A 23,746-nucleotide genomic window follows, 5' to 3' on the forward strand; every position below is an offset into this window, starting at 1 on the left:
AGCATGGGCTCTAGGTGCCCGGGTTTCAGTTGTTGTGGCATGTAGGCTCAGTAGTTGTGGGTCACGGGCTCTAGGTGTGCGGGCTTCAGTAGTTCTGGCTCGCGGGCTCAGTAGTTGTGGCTCGCAGCCTCAGTAGTTGTGGCTCGCAGGCTCAGTAGTTGTGGCTCGCGGGCTCAGTAGTTGTGGCTCACGGGCTTAGTTGCTCCGTGGCATGTGGGATCTTCCTAGACCAGGGATTGAACCCGTGTCCCCTGCATTGGCAGGTGGATTCTTAACCACTGCGCCACCAGGGACGTCCCAGTGCTTTTATTTTAAATGCTGTTTTATCTTGGGTGATAGGTGTAACCAGCACTAAGGAGGGGAGGAGTCTTTTTTAAGGAAATGTTTGCCTTTATAAAATTACGGCCGTGTTGGCTGCAGCAGCATCAGAATTCCAGCTGGCTACTGATTGCAAGTGTAAAGTTTTGTTTTTCAGAGTTCTGATCAGGTGAGAACAGACAACCATAGCTGGAGGCATCAGACATTGTTGCTGGAAGTTTTGACTCAAATGTGTTTTGATTTTTATGTGTGAAGCATTGGAGACCGAGGGAGGACCTGGACTGTGAATGAAAGCTCCTCATCTCAGAAGAGCTGCCGTCTGTGGAGCGGCCGAGAGGAAGTCACCTTAGGAAGGGGCCCAGGCACTGCTGGCGCCTCCACTTTATAGTTGAGGGCATCCGAGCTCACGTGGGTGATGAAGACTCCCTCAGGGGTGCCTGCTCTCCTGTGCCCTGCTGTGCCTCCCCCGGGTGTCCCCCTGCGCCGGGCTGGGCTCTGTGGGGAGTGGGGGCCATGAGGGCACCTGCAGCTGAGCACGTGCTGTCCAGGTCTCCAGCCCCTCTGAACCTTCGCTCTCAGTTACTCAGCTGTCCACTTGTTTCTTCTGGGGCTCCTCTGGTGCCTGCAGCCCGCCACTTGGTGGCTGTGTGATTGTAGCTCATGTGCTTAGCCTCTCTGGACCTCCTTTTTCTTTTTTCCCCTGTGCAGTGGGGCTGATGGTAGTACCTAACCCTTAGTTTGGGGAATTAAATGCTGAACCGTCAGTATCTGGCACGTGGTAGACCCTCATATATATTAGTTAGTTATTACTGTTAGTTTGGTCACTACATGCCCAGTTTTTAGGTTCAGGAACTTGATTTTAGCAGTCTTCTTAGGTTTGATAAAATTCTGTGGACTTACTCACACCAGCCAAAATTAGCTGAATGATCGAACAGAACGCTAATGTGTTCATTCATTAAGGGACCACCCCAGTGACGACTCTACTCACATGTTCTGTGTGATGTCAAGGTCACCAGGCAAACTAATTAATAGTTATTTATTAATACTTATTTAGTGCAAATGAAATCAAATCAAAGGTCGTTTTTATTGGCTACTTTATTTAGGCTCGACAGACCTGGAGAATTTTTTCTTTAAAAACATCAATAGAAATATTATTACTTCTCTGTAGACAGCTGTTGCTTGCTGGAGACCTGTATCTGTAACCCTGGGTTTACTCTATTTAAAAAAAAATCTTTTATCTCAACATTTTATGTAAGATCAGTAGCTGAAACACATCAATAATGGAGGGTTAATATTTGTAGTTTTCTTTGTACCTATAAAGGGTAGTAATCTGTACGTGAGGGACTTTGATGAGGGTGACCAAGGATACGGGGGGCTGTCTCCAGGCTTGCCTCCATCTAGTTCTAGATGCTTTCCTTTGTTCTTGCCCAGCTGGGGTGGGCAGCCCCTCTCAGCCACAGATGCTGCCTCTGTTCCTTCAATGTCTGGTAGTTGGGAATTACTTGTTGGCCGTTCTCAGAGAAGCTGGTGCTTTCGTGTCTTTCGGGACCTGTAGGTGTATCTAGCTGTTTTATTCTCATCACAAATGATGTATTTAGAACAACCCAGTTATCAAAACGATTGAGTGCTACGGAGGGTAATCTAGAGAGGTGTAAGGGTGGGCCTTCAGAGGAGACTGCTGGGTGCAGCGTAAAGATGATTTCAGGGCGGCGGTGGTGAAAGGAGCGGAATTCTGGGATAAAAATGTGACTCCCATAATAAAAACTTCAGTGTGTGACCAGGTTTCCAGACGAAGTGTTGTTTTCTGAAGTGCTGCCTCAGGGGCCTGTGGAGGAGGTTGGTCGGCAGGAAGAGTGAAACCTGGAATGGGGGTCCCTGAGTGACTTCCCGGGGCTGGGGCCAGGGGAGCCATGTGGAGAGTGTTGAGCACCGTGCCTGGGGCAGATGCGTGCTGAGGAAGCCTTGGCTGTTCCTGGCGTTGACCCGAACCTGCGTACAGATTCTGAGTTGAGGGCATCTCTCCCGTGCATCCTTACTTACGGCCTTTAGGGTTGCCAGACTAACATGGAGATGGAGATATTTATTTTTAAAGGATATCAGCCTAATTTTTTTTGCTGCTTGACCCAGGCCAGACAAAGAAGACTCCTAATTCATTAAGCTTTCTCAGCTCTCACCCCGTAACCGTGGTCCTGCTTCATCCCAGAGTCTGTGGTTCAGTGGTGTTCTTCTGACACACATGCTCACTTACCTGTGTTTCTCCCCGGGGCAGGGGGAACAGGGAGGGCGGGTGGCCCAGTGGGCAGGGTCTGGGCGAGCACAGTAAAAGCTTCGTTGCTAGAAACGTGCCTTATAGTCTCGTTTTTCCGGTTTAACTTTCGAATGGTTACACCATTAACCCCATTCTATCAATAATATTCGATTTGCCTGCCTTTTCTTCAGATAAATACTTCCCAGTTCATAATTTTCAGTGAAGGTTAGGCTACTGGACTGGGACATGGGCAGAAGCTTGACTGTGATGGTCTCTGAGCTGCAGGAGAAACTTGACGTCTGAGAGCGAAAGCCACTGCGAGGAAGAAAGCGAGGACTGATTTCTCCGACTGGGTTTTGACAAGGTTTTGGATGGATTCTGGATACATTTGGAGGTGGAGAGACTCCATGTGTCAGACGTGGCGGGGAGAGAAAGGCGGCCGTTGAAGAGCAGCCCGGCCGAGGCTTTTTGCTGCAGGAGGCTGAGCACAGAACCTCGGGGTCGGGTCACAAGTGCTCCTCAGGAGTTGGTGGGGAGCTGTGCTTTGTTCTGTGTTCATGGGAGTAATGGGGTGCACGGGAACCCTGGACCTCACTCTCTTACATCCCCAGATAAAGTGTAACCTGCCAAACAAACACGGATTCTCTTTGATGCGATGGTTCCCAGTCTGTGGGATGTGAACTGCTGAGTCTTATTTTTACAGTGATAGCAAAGGGCCTGAATAACCATCTCGTAATTGATTGAAAAGAAAAAAAAAAAGGAAGCCATGGGAAGGAGCCTTCCACAGTCACATGGGCTTCAGCCTGCTTGAAGTAGTCTTTGGTTGACATTCTGTCGAATTTTTCTCTAGAAGTAAGGTTTTAAGAAAAATCTAAATTGTGTCTGTTGATTTGGGGCAAGTAGTTCATAGTGAAAATTACTTACAGTTACATTCCGCGAACGTTGAGTTTCCATTTCTTCACATTCATGGTAGGATTGGGGTTAACATCTCCCCTCTGCTTTTAGAACAGTCTCTTCATTTAGGCTTTGTAATCTCGGGATGGGCTGGCACCTCGGGCAGATAGGCGTATGGACTTCAAAGTTCAGTGGATCTGGGTTTAATTCTGGATTTGCTGCATAACCAACTGCTTGAGCAAGATACTCAGACTCCGTGAGTTTTAAAGACCAAATCTTGAGAATTGGGTTTGGTCATAGTATCTGCTTCACTGGGTTGTTATAAAGACGTGATAAAACGATGCCTGTCCAGGTGTGCCTGGCGTTTGCTGACGGCTCTGACGTCAGGTGCTCCACAGCCGTTACCTTATACTTGAGACACGTAAGAAGGAGACAGATTGTAAATAACTTGTCCCAAGTCACATAAGTAAATTTGAAGACATCATTTTAGGATGTTTTTCCAAAAATGTATCATTTGTTTTCCTTTTAGGATTTGGAGTTCCATGGAGTGATGAGATTTTATTTTCAAGATAAAGCTGCTGGGAACTTTGCAACAAAATGTATCCGGGTCTCTAGTACCGCCACCACTCAGGACGTGCTGGAAACGCTCGCTGAGAAATTCCGCCCTGACATGCGGATGTTGTCATCACCCAAGTACTCCCTGTACGAAGTGCATGTCAGCGGAGGTCAGTGGACACAGACGGGGCTTGGGGGCCCTGCTTTACTGCTGACCCCCTCTTTCTTATTCTGGAGGGGCCGGGGAAGCAGTTAACGGGTTGGCAAAACTCGAGTATGTCTGCGAAATGTCCTCATAAGTTCCTAGTAGGTGCATTTATTTGTTGGGAGTTAGAATGAATAGATTAGTTTTACGTGTGCTCACTTCTCCAAAGATAAGTAGCATAGCGTTTCATAATTGAAATTCTCCAGCAGGTCTGTCACATACATTCATGGTACAGTAGGCTGCTTAATTTTGGAGAAGTATTTCATGTAACTCTTCTGCATAGGTTATAATATTACAATTAACGATAACCCAGTGTTTTATGAGTACAGTATTTTATGAGTAAAACCCAGTGTTTTATCATGCTTGCTGTAATACTTTTGTAATGTGAAACAGTAACGTTCTTTTTTAGTAACGTTCTTTGGGAACAATTAGGACATCTTGAGGAAACTCTCTTATGTAGTTAGTAGTTTCTCCTTGTTTTAAGATTTGAAATTTCTGAAAGTATCCTATATATCACATGGCAATTGAAGTTGAACTGATTAGAAATGTAGAAATTTATAAAATTTTTTATGAATGCTTTTGAAGTACTGAGTCACCTGTTTAAAAAAAATAACAAATTCCAGTTAATGCAGTAAACAAAGGATTGTATATAGTACAAGCCCAATTTGAATACCTGTTTAAGTTTCAGCCACAAAACCTGTTGGAACATAATTTATTTTTCTTATCTTCAAAAGTACAGCTTTCTTTGTACATTTGAAATTGGGCTGAAATTTTTGTAGTGTGTGGAATTCAGGTGTCACCAAATGCTACCAGTATTATATTAGGTAGGCTGTACTTGTTTATCACTCGTTTAAGGTTACTAGGGTATCACCTACATAAATAATACCCAAACTGAATTTGACAATAGTGGATGGTCTCAATTTTGGACGTTTTTTTGAGGTTGAATTCTCCTTTTACCTTAGAATCTTTTTAAATAGGTTACAAAGAGGAAGAAAGTATTTCTCACTTTCAGCCCTCTTCTCGCTGCACCATTGGGTCATTTGAATGCTGCCAAGTGAGGTCTTTGAAATGCTATCTAAGATTGGGATTTGAGATCTAAAAATGGAATGGGTTTGATTTTTTTTAAAGAACATTTTTTCTTTAAACTTTCTTTGCTAGATTTGTTTTTAATTAAAAAGTAAAATATGTTACTTGTAAGGGATGAAAACACAAGGAAGGTGTGTAAAGAAGGAAGTGTTCACCATCTTCCCCCGCCCCTGCAGTGACCACTAGGCTGGCCTGGCCGTGTCCTCCTGCACCTTCATACCCCGCCAGCGTCTCAGAGAGGAGCAGACCCTGGCGTGCAGGTTCTCAATCTCTTTCGGGTCACGGAGCCCTTAGTGTGTCAGTAATTGTTTTAGTGGCATCTCTAGGCCAAAGGAAATACCTAACAGTTCATTTTACTGCATAGATTCAGACGCGTTCATCAGGATTCATGCTTTAACAGCTTGGTGGATGTGTGAAAAAACAGCACAGATCGGATGAAAGGGAAACTGAAAATTTCATCCCGTTCTTAACCACAGTTGCTCCCTGACGGGGCACGTGTGCCTCCTGGGCCCTGCCCAGCTCCTGGGTGGGGGCAGTGCCCTCCTTTCCTGTTCACATTGGTTTGCGGGCAGTGCTTGTTTCTACAGCGCCGTGGAAAGCCCGACGTGACCCTGGTGGGACAGTGCGCAACCTGGTGGGAACCAGCAGCTCCTGCAGCATCCGGCAGGCGCAGCTCGTTTCGCTGGAAATGTAACGTGCTCCTCAGTGAGCCGCTGGACACCGCAGCTGCTGTGTGAACCAGAGCGCTGGCCCAGCACCATGGAAACGCCACTCTCAGCCCTTCTCTGCGTTAGGGTTCCTTGTGTGAAATCAACTGGAAAAGTAAAAAGGATTCTGCTCTTCTAACATAAGGCAGAAGATACCTTAAGTCACAAAGTTGTAGCAGGGCCCTAATTATATTTGCATGCAGTAGTTAGGCACGCATGCTTTACAACAGCTCACCTTGTTTTTGTTTTATGATTTAGACTTAATTGTTCGTAAGATTGGTTCTCGAAAAAACATGCCATGAGGGATTTTGATCTAGTGAAGATTCTGCAACACGAACAACTTGGTAATTTTGGTTTTGCAGCAGGAATTTGGAACTTCTTGATCCAATATGGGACTTACTACTCTTTTCTCATATTTTCAGTTGATAAAATAATGACTTAGAATTTTTTTCCTGTATTCTGATCATTAACACTGCTGTTTACCTATAATATTCACTGAAAGCCTCTATAAACTATCTTCTCAGTTTGCCCCGTTGACTTGCTTCCTGTACCAATGTCATTCACCCCCTCTGGTCTCACTGCTTCCTGTCTTTGCTGCCCGTGTTGTGGTGCATCCTGTGTGCGTTTACCTGGGTAATCCTTGCCAGCTCTCGGCTTCTAGTAGGTGGTCAGGCTGTGTAGGGCCCTCAGTGGGCTGCCATGAGGCTTGTTAGGTTTCTAGTAAGGGAGGAAGTAGTCACTTAACATAGCACTTCATCGACAGAGAAAAGGCTGGTGCTTCATGGTGGGAGGGGCTGTGCGGGTCGAGGAGTGTGCGTTTTGGAGACGAGAATCAGAGGTACAGGGGGAGGAGGGAGAGTGAAGACTGATGGCGGTGGTGCCGTTTCTTGACAGCATCTTAACATTAACATGAGAAGAAAAATCCCATGAATCAGTGGAACTTCTGTGTGATATTAACATTATTTCTGTATTTTCCAGTTGTACGTGAGGGAATTTGATTTATAGAAACAAACGTACGGCAAAGCCCTGCTTATAATTTTTTCTAGTCCATGTGTATTTCTCTTATTTTCTGGGTTAGATTCTAAATGTTGCCAGGAAGCTGTGCCTGGTCCGTGTCTGGCATTGGACACGTGCTAGTACACACACAGTAGCACCAAAATACTGAATTAGTCATTGAAACTCTAACTTCACAGTGTGAATTACACTTCAGCCTACCCGTAAATAATCAAGGGAATTAGGTATGTTTGTCTATAAAATGTATCGTGTATCAGAATGTCGCATTGGCTAGTGCCGTTAGCTAACCACGGCTTATTTCTTTTTCTTTTCATGTTGTGAAGAAGAAAGAAGATTGGATATAGACGAGAAACCCCTTGTTGTGCAGTTGAATTGGAATAAGGATGATCGAGAGGGCAGATTTGTCCTTAAGAATGAGAACGATGCCATGCCTGCTAAGGTGAGGCCTTGGGTCTTGGCCCGTGCTGTGCCTGGCCTGCGTCTGACCGCGTGTCGTGTTGGAGGGGTTCATTCTCTGTTTCGCTTCTCTTCCTGAACTACCCTTTTACCCCCGTCCTGGAACATAATTTAAAAGTAGCCCAGCTTCTCCCTGCTCCATCCTCTGTGTCACTGAATAATCCAAAATATTACTCCTTCCTTTTCAAAGAAGAGTTATGTAAGCTTTTGTTCCTAAGAGACTTAATGTTCAAATCAGCTTCAGGTTTTTTTCCCTAAATTATAAAGTCAAAATAGGTTTTAATAGGACTCAGAAGGGAAAATAAAACTTTAATAACCTATTTATATGTGAACTTCTAGATACAACTTAATAAGGCATATTTAAGACCTTTTTCATGTTATATGTGTAAGGTTAGAAATCAGTAAACTTCCTTGAGTGTCTTTGGATGATGAAATAGAGTGAGTCTAAAACTTTCTCAGGTAGTAGGATGTCTGGAATTCCTGTGCTACTGTTCTTTTTATGTGGAATACTATGAAATATTGATACAATTTTAAAACAATTATAATTCTGTTTTAAGTCAAGTGGCCTCTTACACTAGAATTCAGTATTGACAAGTGATAGCAAATGCAGAGGTTAAGAATATTTTGAGGAAAATCTTGTATTTAATTTTGTGCCCCAGCAGGCTGGGGGGAAAGTACCATTATTTACTTAGGGCAGCAGTTTTCACATTGTCTGTGTCATGTCCTCTGTGTTCCTGTTCCTGCGCTCCAGGGACTTTTATTGCCGTTGTGGCGAACACATGTGATACAAGAACGGATACTTTGTGTGTGTGTGTGTGTGTCTGTGTGTGTGTGTGTGTGTGTGCGTGTGTGTGTGTGTGTGTGTCTGTCCATGTTTTATTTTGTTTCTGCACCATGATTTCAGCTGATGTACCTTTTCACGGAGCCACAGATCCTGTTTGCTGTGTAGTAGAACTCTTCTGGGGTCGGGATGACAGGAGGGTGCTGGGGTAGCTTGCAAGGAAGCGGAGATGCTCGCTCTCAAAGCAGAAGGCAGTTTTCTTTCCCAATAAGATAATCTTTTATTTTTCTTGATTCTTTACCAGCCAACCTATTAAGTCACATAAAAATAATCTGTCTCTGTGTCATCTGCTGGCAGGCCAAGTTATAAATTAAGAATAAGGAAACAAGTAAGATCTGGAAAAGAAATTAGAAGTTTTTGCACAAACACAGTACTTATAACTTTGCTTCATAAAAGCCAGTTTATTAGGGCTACTCTTAACATTTCTTTTGAAGTTAAAACATATTTAAAGTAGACGATGATTCAAACACTTAGTTATTTCCGTATTTTCATTAGTTTCCTTTTATTTAAGTTACTTCATGTAAATTATTTGGATTTTTATTTATTAAAAATAATGAATAAGCTGGTGTGATTCCAACCCCAGTTTTCTAACTGGGTTTGGATTTTCTTGTGTGTTTGCTTCCTTGGTTATAGTTTTGAATTAAGATACAATTTACACACGGTGAAATGAGATCTTGAATGTGTACGTTTTGATCAGTACACTCACGTAACTGTCGGCCCATCAAGACAAAGAACGTTTCTCACCCCAGACCTTCCCCTGCCCCAGTGGCTCTGTTTCTGGCCGCAGTGTAGGGGGTGAAGTTAGCCAAGCCATGGATAGCTTTATGTCATTCTGTGTCATAGCCAGTGTAGTGATAATGTTACTTTTATCAGAAGGCTCAAAGTAACGGACCTGAAAAGCAGGAAAAAGAAGGTGTTATCCAGAACTTCAAGAGAACGCTCTCAAAGAAAGAAAAGAAGGAGAAAAAGAAGCGAGAAAAAGAGGCAATGAGGCAGGCGTCTGATCGAGACGATAGACCTTTCCATGGGGATGACACGTAAGTTCATTTTGGAAATATTCCTGGTTCTTTGTGTTCTAAGCCCGGTGTTTTTCGTGCAGCAGACCTCATTAAATTACCAAGTAAAGGCCGAAGAGGGTGCGCCTCAGGTAAGTGCACTGGGGCTCGTGCTGGGTCCTCGGCGTCGAGGGAAGCCGGTGGGGCTCTGACTGAGCTGCACGCGTCGCTCACAGGGCTGGTCTCGCTGTGCGCGCTCTTCTTAAAGATGCGGACTGATGAACAGTGTTGCCGTTCCTGGGTAGACTGGGTGCAGGGTGTTCTTCGTCTCTGCCTGGCCTCTCCTTTCCTTTCTGTTGTTTTGGTCCTTAAGGCAGCAGTGGATTCTTAGACACCTCAGGTACGCTTAACACCTGATCAGAGGTTGGCAAGACCAGTGAGAAAAGCTGGTGTTCGCTTTTCAGGTTCAAATGCACCATCAGGTTCACTCCAGCCCCCGCCAGCCCCCCTTCCTTATTCTCGCACAGCAGCCCCATCACAGGTGTCTTTGCCTGTCTGAAGGGATTTGAGCTTCTGACCTCGGAGCTGAGGGAATAAGGGAAACCGCTGTGTTTCGTTGTAACAGAAAGGACACGTGAGCAGAAGCTGGCCTTTCCTCCTCGCTTGGAGTCTCCTGGCCTCAGTGTCGCCTTGTCAGTTTTCAGTTCAGTTCATTCTCTTATCGTGGTTTCTCTTAGGCCTCTTCCTTGCCTTAGAGTTGACGGCATAGTGTTCTGTTTACAGCTTATTTTAGAAAGTCAGAGTAGATAGATTTGCCAGAAAGGGAAAAGGAGCTTCTTGTCACGTATGAACCCAAAGAGAGCCGTAGTTTGTTTATGCAACACAAATATATGCGCTTCATATATCTATGTAGAGAGTTTTTAAACAAGTATAATCAGTCTTTCGAAACCAGAACTTTTCACATGACATTTTTCCACTAAAATTATATGTATTTCACGTAAATACACAGTCAAAATATATATATGTTCACAAAAAACATACATATTAAATAATTTAAATGATTGTGCAGTATTCTATCGTATAGTTTTCCCATAATTCACGAAACCAGCCCTTTTCGTGTATTTGTGGAGAGTTTACAGGGTTTTTTTTGATATTATAAACGATACTCTGGTGAATATCCTTGTTTTTACAATTTTGAGGACTCCTGAATATTTCCTAAGGAAATGCTCTGGAAGAATGGTTCAGAGACCCCTTGGGATGCTTGTGTTGCCAGACAGCCCCTGGAAAGGTCTGCACAGCCCACGGGCCCTCTCGTTTCCATACCCTTAGTACTGCTGAGTGTAACAGAGCAGAGTACGGTCTCTGCAGTATGCGAGACCTTCAATAACTCGAGCTTACTGTATCATTAACAAGGTAGATGTCTCTCTGCACGTTTATTAACCGTTGCTATTCTGCTGCTGCTGCGGTGACCTCTTCAAGTCTTTTTTCCATTTTTTGGTTGATTCTAAGTGTTGTGTGTGTCTTGAGGATATTAACCATTTGTCAGTGAAGGGAGTTTACTTTAGAGTGGAATTTGAGCCCATTGTAGAGTGCATCCAAATGGATTTAGATATTAATCTGTTAGGCAGAGACGCCTATGGGATGCACATGAACTCTTGACTATAGTATTACATAGTAAGGCTCTACTTAGTGTATTTATACAAGAGAAAGAACTTGTATACATAGATTGTTCATATATGAAAAATACCAAGGAAAAGGAGAGTTTAGAACTTAGGCTACAGTTTGTTCTATTTATTTAGTTTATAGGGGGATAAGCTATTTGTGTTAAGGAAATGAGCTACTTAAAATGAGTTAAGTTTAACTTATTGATTCGAAGCTTGACTGACTTAATGAAATTATTTTGTGATTTTAAAAATGGCATCCTTAAAGTATATTTATCAAAGTTTAGTCAAGCATATCAATCTTACCTAAATATTTAGTTTTCAACTCATCATTCTATACAGTTGACTCGTTATAGGAACTTACGGAGCAATTTCCTTTTAAAACTTTCGCTTCAAGAGAGTGAATGGTGGTAAATCTCTTAGTTGTTAAAAAATCAGGCTGTTTGAGTTCTTCAAGATTACTGTAATTTGAAGACAGATTTTTACTAAAGTATGTTCAATCCTTTATTTCTAGTGGTTGGAATGTTGTATCCCTCATTTAGTCTATTTTAAGACAACCGTGGTAGAAAGAACTGAAATGTATAATTTATACATTCTAGCTTTATTAATGAATACTCAATAATTAAGTTCTGTAAACTCACTATAAAATTTTAATTATAAATTTCTGCTTGGTTCAGTATTTCAGCTGGTATTGAGAGGAAGTGTATTCTCTATCCCTAGTAATTAACACGTGGTGAATGGTACGCGGCAGAACTGTGTAGGCTAGTAACGTCTGCCATTTTGAGTTTTGTATGATTTCAGTATAATTGTTTCTGATATAAAATTTAAAAAATCTTGTTATTGCCTTTTTCTCCTTACAGCGAAAATTCTCGACTGGCTGCTGAGGTTTACAAAGACATGCCTGAAACTAGCTTTACCCGAACGATTTCTAATCCCGAGGTGGTTATGAAACGACGGAGACAACAAAAACTGGAAAAGAGAATGCAGGAATTTCGGAGCTCAGATGGGCGGCCTGATTCAGGTGCAGACTTTGAATTGTTTTTCTGTTATATTTGTTGTAAAGTCTATTCATTTCATAATCCTTTTTATATATGCATGAGGCCCTGAATAAGTGAAGTTAATGGGCGATGTGACCTGTTCATAGCAAGCGTGTGCCATGTGTGTCTGGTACAAAGTCAGTTCTGCCTTCAATACGTTTAGTTACGTATTTATCCCCAGTATGGCTTTTTTTTTTTAATTCTGGAAAATGTCAAGTATATACAAAAGAATAGAGATATAATGAACTTCCCATGTGTTTATTACCAAGCAAGCTTCCATAATTAACACGTTTCATCTCTGCTTCTACATATATTGCTTTCATTCCCAGACTGTGTTATTTTTGAATCAAATCCCAACTTTCTCATTATCTCATCCATAAATATTTTGATATATTTTCCTGAAAGGTAACAATTCTAAAAAAGCAAAAACAAAAATAAAGCAAACCATAGTACCACTATCACATAGAAAAGAATTGACAGTAATTCCTTAAAAATCATCAGGTACCTAGTCACTGTTCAGATTTTCCTGATTTGCCTCAGATAATTCCTTTAGTTGAGTCAGGATACAAATAAAACCTAAATGTTGCATTTGCAATTGGTTAATTTGTCTTTTATGCCTTTCATTCTAAAATCCCCTCTCCTCTCTTGTATCTTAACCTCTCAGTTTGCTTATTTGTTGGTTTGTTTTAAAACCCTAGGTTGACTGTCTTGTAGGTTTTGCTGACGGCATCCTGTGCGGTTTGCCGCTGTTTTCCTCTTGCTTTCCTTGGTTAGATACAGGTACGGGGTTAGGGTTTTTGGTGGTAGGCGGTGGGACAGGAATAGTCACCTTAGTGTCATCCCCAGGTGAGCAGTGGTTTGTAAAATTTTAGTAAGCTCATGGATGTAAAGCTTCTCAATGTTTGTCCATCTTTTGCGGTTATTGTCGTCTGATTCTTGAATGGTGGCTTCGAGCCAGCGGGGCTGTCTTCCAGCTGGCACCCGGGTCTGTGACATGGCCCAGTGATCTCGAGAGCTTCCCTGGAGGATAGGATGTCTGCTCACCTCGTGCTTTCCTGCCCCGGCCTAGGAGTCAGCTCTTCCTCGGAGGAATCCTGTTCCTTTTGCTGGGATAAGTGTCTGGTTACTAGGAGCACTCTCTGTTACTGGTTAGTCTTTACTTCTAAGCCTGTTCAGTGGACAGAGCTTAGGAAATATGTGGTTTTTTACTACTTGGATTTTAGAAAATCTGGGTGTCTTTTCTCTAAAGGTAAAATTCTTCCCTCCTAAGAACAATAGAATAATTATTAACAACATAATTATATTAATCAGGTATAATACCAAAATCAAAATAGGGCTATTATTAATACCAATATGATACTGAAAACATTTTATTTAAGCGTCTTGTGAAATCTGTGCTGTTTGAAATCGCATATTCGATTCCTGTGTATGTGATTATATACCCACATGGATTTATGCTGAGGTTTGTTTTATTTTACTTTCGACTTTGAAGGTTTGCTTCTTTAAAATTTAGTGTTGTTTAACAGTTTCTAGGTCAAATCTGCAAAACAAGGTACGTTTAGAGAAGTCCAGCTTTTTTGTCCCTGTGGACCCCTTGAATCAAAGGCAACATCCTGTACACATGTCCCACCGTGATGTTTCCTGGAGATCACCCTGTATTTCTGAGGGAAATAAAGGTTAAAACGAGAAGTTAAAACACATGACTACTCTGTGAGCTATAAATTGGTTTTGTGTATTTTTAGCTATTTGATATAAAACTTTTATTTGTAATTAACCTCTAATTATACTCAGCAAGTAAAGTGGTTTTACTTGTTAAAAAATAATAGCATAATCATTTGTTTCAAAAACAATCCTTGTATTAGAAGGCTGTATCGTCGATCCAGCCTTTCCTAAGAATGTCTGACCTGGTAAGTCATCGCCTCTGCGGCTCTGTTGTAGCGCTGCGCTCCTGCTAGCTCACGCACGAGTTTTAAGGTCTGAGTGCTGGGACTGGCGGCTTTTCTCTGGAGCCGGGTTTATAGCAGTTTTGGTTGGGAAGGTTGCTTAATTGTGGGCCCATTCTGTCGGCTCCAAGGCTGAGTCAAAGGGTGTTAGTCCCTATCCAGACCCTCTTATTATCCGATATGTTTATGTGGCAGCAGGTGGGATCTGTCAGGGGAAGCTGTGCTCACACTCGCGTCACACCTGTGGGAGCAGCGTTATTCTCTGTTTTATTAGTGGTCTCTCTTACCTTACCTCCATTCACGAGGTAGTCTGTGGACCATGGTTCTGAAATGCATGGTTGCTTGATTCTGCCCACTTGACAGAAACTGCTGGTGACCCCATTTCTTGTGAGCTTGCCCAGAGCTTTGTGTTAGGGGGGCGTGTCATACAGCACCAGCCAAGGTGGGAGCCGGCCCTGAGACCTGGTTGTCTCTCCAGCATCACGGGTTTGCTTTGACCCTTAGTGCCTGTATGAACTGAGTCTCAATTATATGTTTCATGGGAATTATAGTATCAGTGATTCAAAAAAACTAGGACACTGAGAGACTTATTAGTTCTATAAATAATTTGATAGATGGCTTTTGAGACCTAAATGATTATCTGTTTGTATATATTCTGTCTTGTTCAATCAGGAATTGAAAAAGACAAGAAAAAGAAAGTAAGGAGGGCTTCCCTGGTGGCGCAGTGGTTGAGAGTCCGCCTGCCGATGCAGGGGACACAGGTTCGTGCCCCGGTCCGGGAAGATCCCACATGCCTTGGAGTGGCTGGGCCCGTGAGCCTGTGCTCCACGACGGGAGAGGCTACAACAGTAAGAGGCCTGCGTACCACAAAAAAAAAAAAAAAAAAAAGAAAGTAAGGAGAAAGGAGGGAGAAACTACAGAGGTGAGGAAGGAGAAATGTAGTAAAAGTTTTAGGAAGGACGAGAGGAATGCTCAGAGGTACCTGCCACGTGCTAACCACGCTTCCGACCACGGGAAGGAGTCTGGCATCGTTATGGAAGTAACTTCCTCAGTGACCCCTTGAGGAATATTCAAGTATAGGCTCAGGGGTATGTGAGTCAGACTAAGGAGAGCTGGCTTAGAGTGTCAGTTTTTATAAGTAACTTAACAAAATCTTTTTATAAAAAGTATGTCTTTAATGTGGGTCAGGATGTAACATTATATATGTTGTTAAGATAAAGCAGGAAGCTTTTTTTTTCTTTTTTTTTTTGCGGAACGCGGGCCTCTCACTGTTGTGGCCTCTCCTGTTGCGGAGCACAGGCTCCGGACGCACAGGCTCAGCGGCCATGGCTCACGGGCCCAGCCGCTCCGCGGCATGTGGGATTCTCCCGGACCGGGACACGAACCCGTGTCCCCTGCATCGGCAGGCGGACTCCCAACCACTGCGCCACCAGGGAAGCCCTAAGCAGGAAGCTTTTTGCAGGTAACTTCAGCCTGTGTCCCCAGAGATCCATATTTATTTTCCTGTGCTATTGGGGGTCCTTTGATGGAAGTATTTGGTATGATCTGTTAATAAACTGCTGAAAGTTTTAAGCTAGGGATTGAGAACGCTTTCAGTTAGCCCAGGCCTCCAATCTGGAGCAGTTACTCTGAGAGCAGAATCTAGGGTTGATTTGAGGGAATTGTGGTCAGAAGCAGGTGTCCCTCTTCGAAGGCTCATGTGGCCCCGGAAGGACCGAGTCTCTGAGCTCAGTCGGGGACAGTGGTCATGAAGAGAGAAAAGCGGGAGCGATGTTAAGAGAGAATGATCGGGAAGCAGCGCCAGCCTGAGTTTTCTGAGGAGAGGAGGCCCTCCGGATGCCGCCCTGCCTTGAGCAGGATGGATGTGGGTCTGGGTGAAGGAGCATCCGGAGGAGAAGACGGGCTTCGTCTGTGTGTCTTGGGAGGGGCCGGCGTGGTGTGGGGGGTGCCTTTAGGCTGCCAGCTCGATGGCTGAGTGCTAGTCAGGGTGCCAGGTGGAGAGAAAGGTTCGGGAGCAAGCTGTTCTTGGGATGCAACATCATGGGCATGGAAGAGATTTGGTGGAGGTAGGAAGTATACCAGTAATACGCGGCCATTGTTGAGAAGTAGGCCAAGAAAACAGGAACAAAACCTCCAGAGAATTAGGAGAAGAAACGGCAAAACACCCACTGGAGTAGAGCTTGTCTGTTACAGGGATGGTTGGGTGGAAGGAACATTTTTCTGTACAAGCTCCTAGGAAACCCTAAAAAACTGGATACTGTTGGCAGAATAGCTGTTTGTGGTTAATATTAATGCAGTCAAATATAGTAAGTTCAAGTGTTCTGTTGGTTTTTAATAAACAACTTAGAAAACTATATCCTTATAACCTACTGAGGCTGTTAGCTTAGCGCTTAGGTTGGTGAAGAATGTTGTCACGGGTGGGTAAGGTTCCCTGAGAGTAACAGCCAAGTCTGTAATTTTCCTGTCTTGTTCGCCCGAGCGTTGGTTCCCCAAGTTCTGATGACGTACTTAAAGAGATCTGACTCACTTCACAGTGGATCAGAAGTCATAACTTGTAACAAGCCTTGGCCCCGGAGCTCATAAAGTATTTTTAACACTCAGACGTATTTACTTTCTTGATGTCTTCCAAGTATAATTGACCTCAGAATGCCCTTGGGAGTCAGCCCTTCTGCCTCAGTTTTCTTGTGGACAGCAGTCTTGGAGCTGTGGAGTGCTAGGACATGGACTCTGGAGCTGGGTTCCGGTAGGGACCCTTGTGTTCCGTGGGCCACGCTTTCTTCATCTTCTGAATAGGGGAATCATCCTCCCTTAATTTTAGAACTGAAATGTGTATTTATACAAACAGATTTTAGTCGATGGTAGAATTTTAAAATGTTAGCTTTTCTTCTATCTCCCCTTCCTTAGGAAATTGGGAGGTATGTATTTCTGTTGTGATGATACTATGGTATTATGCTTTTAAACTAAAACCCTCTTAAATTAGACTGTATCCAGTCCGTTACTTATTAATCTGTCCGTGGATGTCAGTGGAGTTTAGGTCCTCTCTACTGTTGTGTTACTGTCAGTTCCTCCCTTTATGTCTGCTAGTATTTGCTTTATGTAGTTAGGTGCTCATGTATAGGGTGCATATATATGAACCGAGTGTTCTTGTATTTATCCCTTTATCATTATGCAATGCCCGTCTTTGTCTTTTGTTATAGACTTTGCTCCAAAGTCTGTTTTGTCTGAGAGGAGTATTGCCACCCCCATTTTCTTGTCATTTCTGCTTGCATGAAATAAGTATCTTTTTCTTTCCCCTCGCTTTCAGTCTGTATGGGTCATTAGCTCTGAAGTAAGTTTCTCGTAAGCGGCGCATAGGTGCTTCTGGTTTTTTATCCAATCAGCCATCCTGTTCTTTGACTGCAGCATTTAGTCCATTGACATTTGAAGTGATTATTGATAGCTATGTACTCACTGCCATTTTAGGACTTGTTTTCTGCTAGTTTTTGTACTTCTCTGTTCATGTCTTCTTTCTGTTTCTTCCCTTGTATTTTGATGATTTTTTTTAGTGGTACTCTGTTTTTTTGTTTCTAGTTTTTGTGTGTTTATTGTAGGCTTTTGATTTGTGGGTGCCATGGGTTTCATATATGTTGATCTGTATCTACTTGTGGTAAACTAGAAGTCATTTAAGTGCGAACACATTGTAAAAGATCTGCATTTTTTACTTCCCTCCCCTACACTTTGTGTTTCTGATGTCATATTTTATGTCTTCATGTTGTTGTCTTGTTTGTTTTCTCCCCCTGATTTCGACCCTGCAATCAGGTTACAAGCTGTTTGGAGCCTAGGACGATGACCAGCTCATGCTGTGTCCTCAGCGTTGGGACGGGCAGTGTAGGGGGACCTTATAATCCCTGTGAGTTTGTAGATAGCCTGACCCCTGGCCTGTGTCAGCAGGTCCGCGTTCTAACACCAGCCTGGGCTTGCTGGTTCTTCTTTTTTTTTTTTTTTTAACATCTTTATTGGAGTATAATTGCTTTACAGTGGTGTGTTAGTTTCTGCTTCATAACAAAGTGAACCAGTTATCCATATACATATGTTCCCATATCTCTTCCCTCTTGCGTCTCCCTCCCTCCCACCCTCCCTATCCCACCCCTCTAGGTGGTCACAAAGCACCAAGCTGATCTCCCTGTGCTATGTGGCTGCTTCCCACTAGCTATCTGTTTTACATTTGGTAGTGTATATATGTCCGTGCCACTCTTTCACTTCATCCCAGCTTACCCTTCCCCCTCCCCGTGTCATTGCTGATTATTCTTAAAAGACCAGTGTTATTATTTTATTGTAGTCAAGTTGTCATAACGCAGTGTGTGCCAGACTTGTTGAAAAAGAGGGTGTGAGAAACATTCAGTAGCCAGAGTAACTGCATTAGAATTCAGAAGGGGCAAAAAGGAGTCATAGAGATTTAGAATTTGCTTCAAGAGATCCACAGATGTTTAATCTAGCTCTTTAACGTAGAGGTGAGCAAAGGAAGTCGGGAAGCCTCCCCGAGGTCCCACGTAGCATGGGGATGTGGCACCTTGCCTGAGTTGCCTACCTGCCCCCAGTAGTCTTTCAGCTAGACTTAAGATTTTAGGGCTTAAAAATCTTAGATCATAAGTAAAAAGCAAATTATGACACCAAGAATGTCAGTAATAGCATATGTAGGATTGCATTAAAAAGAAATATACAGACAAAATGAAAAGCTAAGGCTCCAAATTGCTCTGCTCTAGTTGACTTTTTTTCCTCCCGAACGAGTTCACAGCTGGAAATGACACTCTGGTTTGCAGCGCCTGGAAATGTAAATGGAGCCCAGTGCTTTGGGGACAGGTTCCTTATGAAATGTCTTTGGACTCCAGCACCTGAAGCATCCTGATTTCTGGTTCACTTTTTTTAAAAAACTGAGTTATTTAGTGGGATTAATATTGTTTGGGGTTTTTAAGTTTCAGATTGTTGGTCAGGAAGTAGCGGAAGTGGGGAAAGCAGATGTCTAACGCTGTGTAGGTAAGGAAGTGAGAAGGCAGTCAAAGCAGGAGCAGCACTTGGAAGAAACCCCGGGGTTTCTTCCCTTTCTGTCCTTTCCCCACAGTGGAAATCAGTTCGTCATTATAAAAACTGCACGGGCTTGAAGGGAGGACAGAAGCAGCCGAGTCACACAGAACTACTCACCCTGTCTAGCACAGGATCACTGGGTCGGCATGTCCCTGCCAGTGTGTGTCACCTACCAGGAAGTGGGGATAGAATTCGTATACAGATCTCTGGTATTGGAATAAAAGTTGTGATCAAAGATGTCACAATGTTTTTTGCAGGTGGAACATTGAGAATTTATGCAGATAGTTTAAAACCAAATATTCCCTACAAGACGATCCTGCTGTCTACCACAGATCCTGCAGACTTCGCTGTGGCTGAAGCTCTAGAGAAGTACGGTCTGGAGAAAGAAAATCCTAAGGGTTATTGCATCGCCCGCGTGAGTACCTGCCACGTCGGTACTTACCCATATTACACGTGTTAGAACTTTGCATTTAAATGGAAAGATATTCTTTAAATGAAGTTAAACTTAGGCTGAATTTCTCCACACTGTATCGCTTAGAATCTGGTAAAACGAAACCACGTGTAAATATATATAAGAAACAACATTCTCCTTTCCATTACAAAAGTAATCTGTGTTCCTGCTGTAAACTAAGAAAAGTATAAAAAGGCAAATGGAAGAAAAAATCCTCTATAGTTCTAATACCAAAGGATAAGCGCTATTAACATTTTGATGTATATCCTTCCAGTTTTTATTTTGCATATCTATAGGTAACAGTTTTATTTTAGTAAAATCTGCTTTAATGATTTTTTTCTTAGGGTTTTTACTAAGATGTATCATAACGACCCAACTTTAAATAAATCTTGGTTTGCTGTTCATCATCAACCGACATTTGGCTGATAGGTTTAGTAGTCATCCGTAATTTCTTGGAGATAAAGGGTGTGTCTTTGACCCCAGTACTCAAGAAATACAGTGAAATTTTATGCCTCAGATTTGAATTGGTGACGCTAAGTAAAATCAAGCAGATTTTCTCTTCTAAGACAAACTTTTTGGAAAATTATTAACCTTTAAGTCAATCACAAGTATATAATAACTTCTTTATACCCATTATTTCTCTGTCAAAATCTCATTGGAAGTAGATTTTTTGAAGAAGATATCCTTCTTTCTCTCATCTTAGCAATTGATTATTAAATAATGGAAGTGTGGTTACTTGTTTTAGTTCTTGCCCTCGCCAAGATTATTGAGAAATAATTAAAGTACAAGGTATTACATGTATTTAAAGTTTATAACACCATCGGCTTGGGCCTGCAGCACAGTGAACGTTTCCTTCACCTTCAGGAGTTTCCTTGTGCCTCGTGGTATTTTTGTGTTTCATTGTATGGATAGGTCACACTTTGTTCATCCATTCACCTGTTAGAATTTGCGTTGTTTCCAGTTTTCAGTTTTGGGCTCTTACAGTAAAACTGCTGTGAGCATACATGTGCAGGTCTTCTCATAGAAGTACTTTTTTTTTTTTTTTTAGAAGTACTTTTTTTCTTGAGTAAATACTCAAGTGAATGGCTCCGTAGGAGGCATATGTGTAACTGTTAAAGAAACTCTTTCCCACCTGAGTATGCCATTTGCATCCCCACAGTCATATATGAGATGCCATTGCTCTGCCCCTCACCCATGCTTGGTTTGGTCAATCATTTAAACTATTAGGCATTCTGATGGGTGTAGTTGTATCTCATTGTGGAGGAAATTTGAGTTTCCCTGATTATCTGTATACATGTCAAGTCCTGTGTATGATACATGTACTGTGAATATTTTTTTCCCCGTCTGTGGCTTGGCTTTTCATTTTTAAGATGGTATCTTTCAGTGAGGAACAATTTATTATTTTGTTGACGTCCAGCTTGTTAACTTTTTAGTGCTCTGTACTTTCTGTATGAGAATTCGCTTCCTCCAAGGCTGCAGACACTTGTACCTATATTTTATTTTAGAAGTTTCATAGTTTTAGGTCTTACATTTGGGTCTGTGTGTTCCATTTCAAGGTGACATTTGTGTATGGTGTGAGATTAGGGTCGATGCTCATTTTCTTCTGTACAGATACAGAAAAAAAGACTTTATTTTCTCCCACTGAGTGCATTGGCACCTTGTTGAAAATCAGTTGGCCATATATGTTTGGTTCTATTTCTGGAATCTTCTGTTTCATTTGTATATCTTATATCTTTTCACCAACACCAAACTGTTTTGATTACTGTGGATTTATGGTGAGTCTTAAAATCATATAAAGTCCCAGTTTTGCTTTCTCCTTTGGCTTTTAAAAATTGCTTTGGTTATTCTAGGTTATTTGCATTTACAAATAAATTTTAGAATCAACTTATCAATTTCGACATAAAACCTGCTGGAGTTGTGACTGGGTTTGCATTAACTCTGCACATGAATCCGAATGCTAACAGTGTTCAGTTTTCCAGGCTGTGGACAGAGTGAGTGGTCTTCTGTAAGCTCTCAGCAGTGGTTTCTAGTGTTGCTACAGAGAGAATTAAATAAAAGGCCTTGCTTGAGTTTTATGGCTTTTTTCTTTTTGCTGAAAAGCTGAGACTTTATATTCGGTTGGAAAAACCATTTGGTAGATGTGTAATTTTATGAATAAAGTTCAATTTTCATTTGAAAATAGATGAGAAAACAGATGTTTTGATTCCACTGAGATGACAATAAAGGATAAAGCCCTGTGGGAGTGCACGAGAACAAAGAGAGTGAGCGAAGGGGCCAGCAGAGCAGTTGTAGATGAGAGTCTGAAGAAGCGGGTGGGTTGTATCTAAGTTGCTGGACCTGCAGAGGGGACAGCCGAGGGGAAGCGCGCAGCTGCCTGTCTCCCAGCGCCTAGCGGACTCCGGCATGAGGGGCTCTGGCACGTTCTGAGGCGGCATTGAAAATTGGGCTGAAAACAAATTGGGTGGAAAGTTTTTATAAGCAGTAGTAGCCTCCAGCAGACTGCCTTCCCATCCAGCTACTGCGTCGTCTCTCCATCCGAAGGCCAGAGTAAAACCGCTGGGGGAGGAGGCCTTGGCTTTGGGGGTGACTGGCATAGCAGGGTCTTTACCACAAGCAGGAGGATGGAGGGGAAGGCTGTACCCAGAAGATTGAAGGATTCCTCCCAGAAGGCACTTTCTGGTCAGAGAAGAAAGATCTGTATGGAAACTGACCTTTGGACGTCTGGTCCAGCAGCCGTCCTCGCCGTTACCGTCAGCTTTCCTGTGACTCGTTGTCAGTGTGAGTGGACGGCCCAGACTCAGTAGACATTTGCAAATGCCTTTAAAATGAAAGACAGACCGACACAGACAGATCAGAGAATCTGGAGATCCAAGAGACAAAGCAGATGGAGTGTGGGAGAGCTGAGAGACTCGGCGGACGGTGCATCCGGAGCACAGTGAGGAGAAGCGTGCGGGGGGCTCCTAGGGATTGAAAAGCCCAGGTAAATGAGGGGTGGGGGCAGAATGTCAGTGGAGGGATGAAAGAGCAAGTGGAGGAAATCTGCCGGAGGACAAAAAGAGAGAGGCTCCGGAATTTAGATGATCGGTGCAGAATATCTTAACATTTAGCCCAAGGAGGACCAGGTAGAAAAAGCAACAGGAAATGGAGAGATAGACGTTACCAAAGAAGCAATGCTAGACCATCTCCCAGGACTGAAGGATCTGAGTCTCTAGGTTGAAAAGGCCCACTAACTAATGGGACAGTTGCTTTGAAAAAGGCCCACACCAGGGTGTAGTGAAAGTGCAGGAAACTAGAGAAAAAGAGAGGGTAATGATCGCAAAGAAGCAGGTTCAGGGCTTGTATCAAGGGTTGGGGGGCACAGTTGCAGCAGTCACTTCAGCAGTAGCCGTGGACTCTGGAATTCAGGGAGGCGGCACTTCCTGATGCAGAGGGAACCAACTTCTAGCCATACCCTCGGTCAGGCGCCGGGCGGCTGGAATAAAGACGTTTTAAGACACACACGGCAAAAATCTACCACCCACGCCGCCTCTCTCAGTAAGGTGCTGGAGGACATTCTCCAGCAAAATCGTGGTGTAGGCCAAGAAAGGGAAAAACAGGAGAAAAACAGGGTGTCGCAGAACGGGCTCTAGCACAGCAGAAGGGAGTCCCCAGCGACGGGGAAGGAGCGTCTGGGGGTCGCTGTGTAGCCGTCCTCTGCGGCACCTGTTTCAGAGTGGAAGTGATGTCTGAGATGGAAAATATTCTTTAGAAGTACGGTGGTAAATATTAGTTTTAACGTCAAAATAAACAAATAGTAAATTCCTGAGTGTATTTCTGTAAAAACTTTTTTCCCGTGTTGTGTGTTATAGCAATAAACTAAATACTCATCGCTTAAGGAATACTTTGAATACCTTGTCATTATGAAACATTTTGAGTTAGACCAATACCAGTTGACTTAGACGTATTTACATTTTAAACAATACCCTATTTTTGGAAAAACAGTCACCATACAATAAAACCAAACAACAAAATTCTGTGTGTATGTATACGTGGGCACCAAGAAAGGTACATGCATAGGAAGAATACACACCAGCTTAACTACCTACATGAGGGGAGGGAGAGGAACAGGAGACTTCAAAATGTTACATGTGATCAAGCCACGCACCTTCTTATGTAAAAAAAAAAAAAAAGCATAATTATAGAAAGCATGATCGGGAAAATACACTTACTGTCTCACAGAGTTTTTTCCCCTCCTCCTCATGCTTCTCTGTATTTGAGTTTCTTGCGTTGAGCCT

At 42.8% G+C, this 23,746-nt stretch overlaps 1 protein-coding gene across 12 annotated transcripts in view; it reads left to right on the forward strand.

The window, feature by feature from the left end:
• The window catches only part of AFDN (afadin, adherens junction formation factor), a 138,853-nt gene that overhangs the window by 36,190 nt on the left and 78,917 nt on the right, over positions 1–23,746 (forward strand). For 6 of the 12 annotated variants that reach the window (XM_033836593.2, XM_033836597.2, XM_033836595.2 and 3 more), the window contains exons 2-6: positions 3,990–4,185; positions 7,351–7,466; positions 9,198–9,361; positions 11,841–12,001; positions 19,279–19,436. In XM_033836593.2, coding sequence (XP_033692484.1) covers positions 3,990–4,185; positions 7,351–7,466; positions 9,198–9,361; positions 11,841–12,001; positions 19,279–19,436 — 795 coding nt within the window. The remainder of the gene's footprint in view (positions 1–3,989; positions 4,186–7,350; positions 7,467–9,197; positions 9,362–11,840; positions 12,002–19,278; positions 19,437–23,746) is intronic. The other 6 variants (XM_033836600.2, XM_033836590.2, XM_033836599.2 and 3 more) reach the window with 3 other exon arrangements.

This window comes from Tursiops truncatus, chromosome 12 (genome assembly GCF_011762595.2).
Source record: "Tursiops truncatus isolate mTurTru1 chromosome 12, mTurTru1.mat.Y, whole genome shotgun sequence".
NCBI lineage: Eukaryota > Metazoa > Chordata > Mammalia > Artiodactyla > Delphinidae > Tursiops > Tursiops truncatus.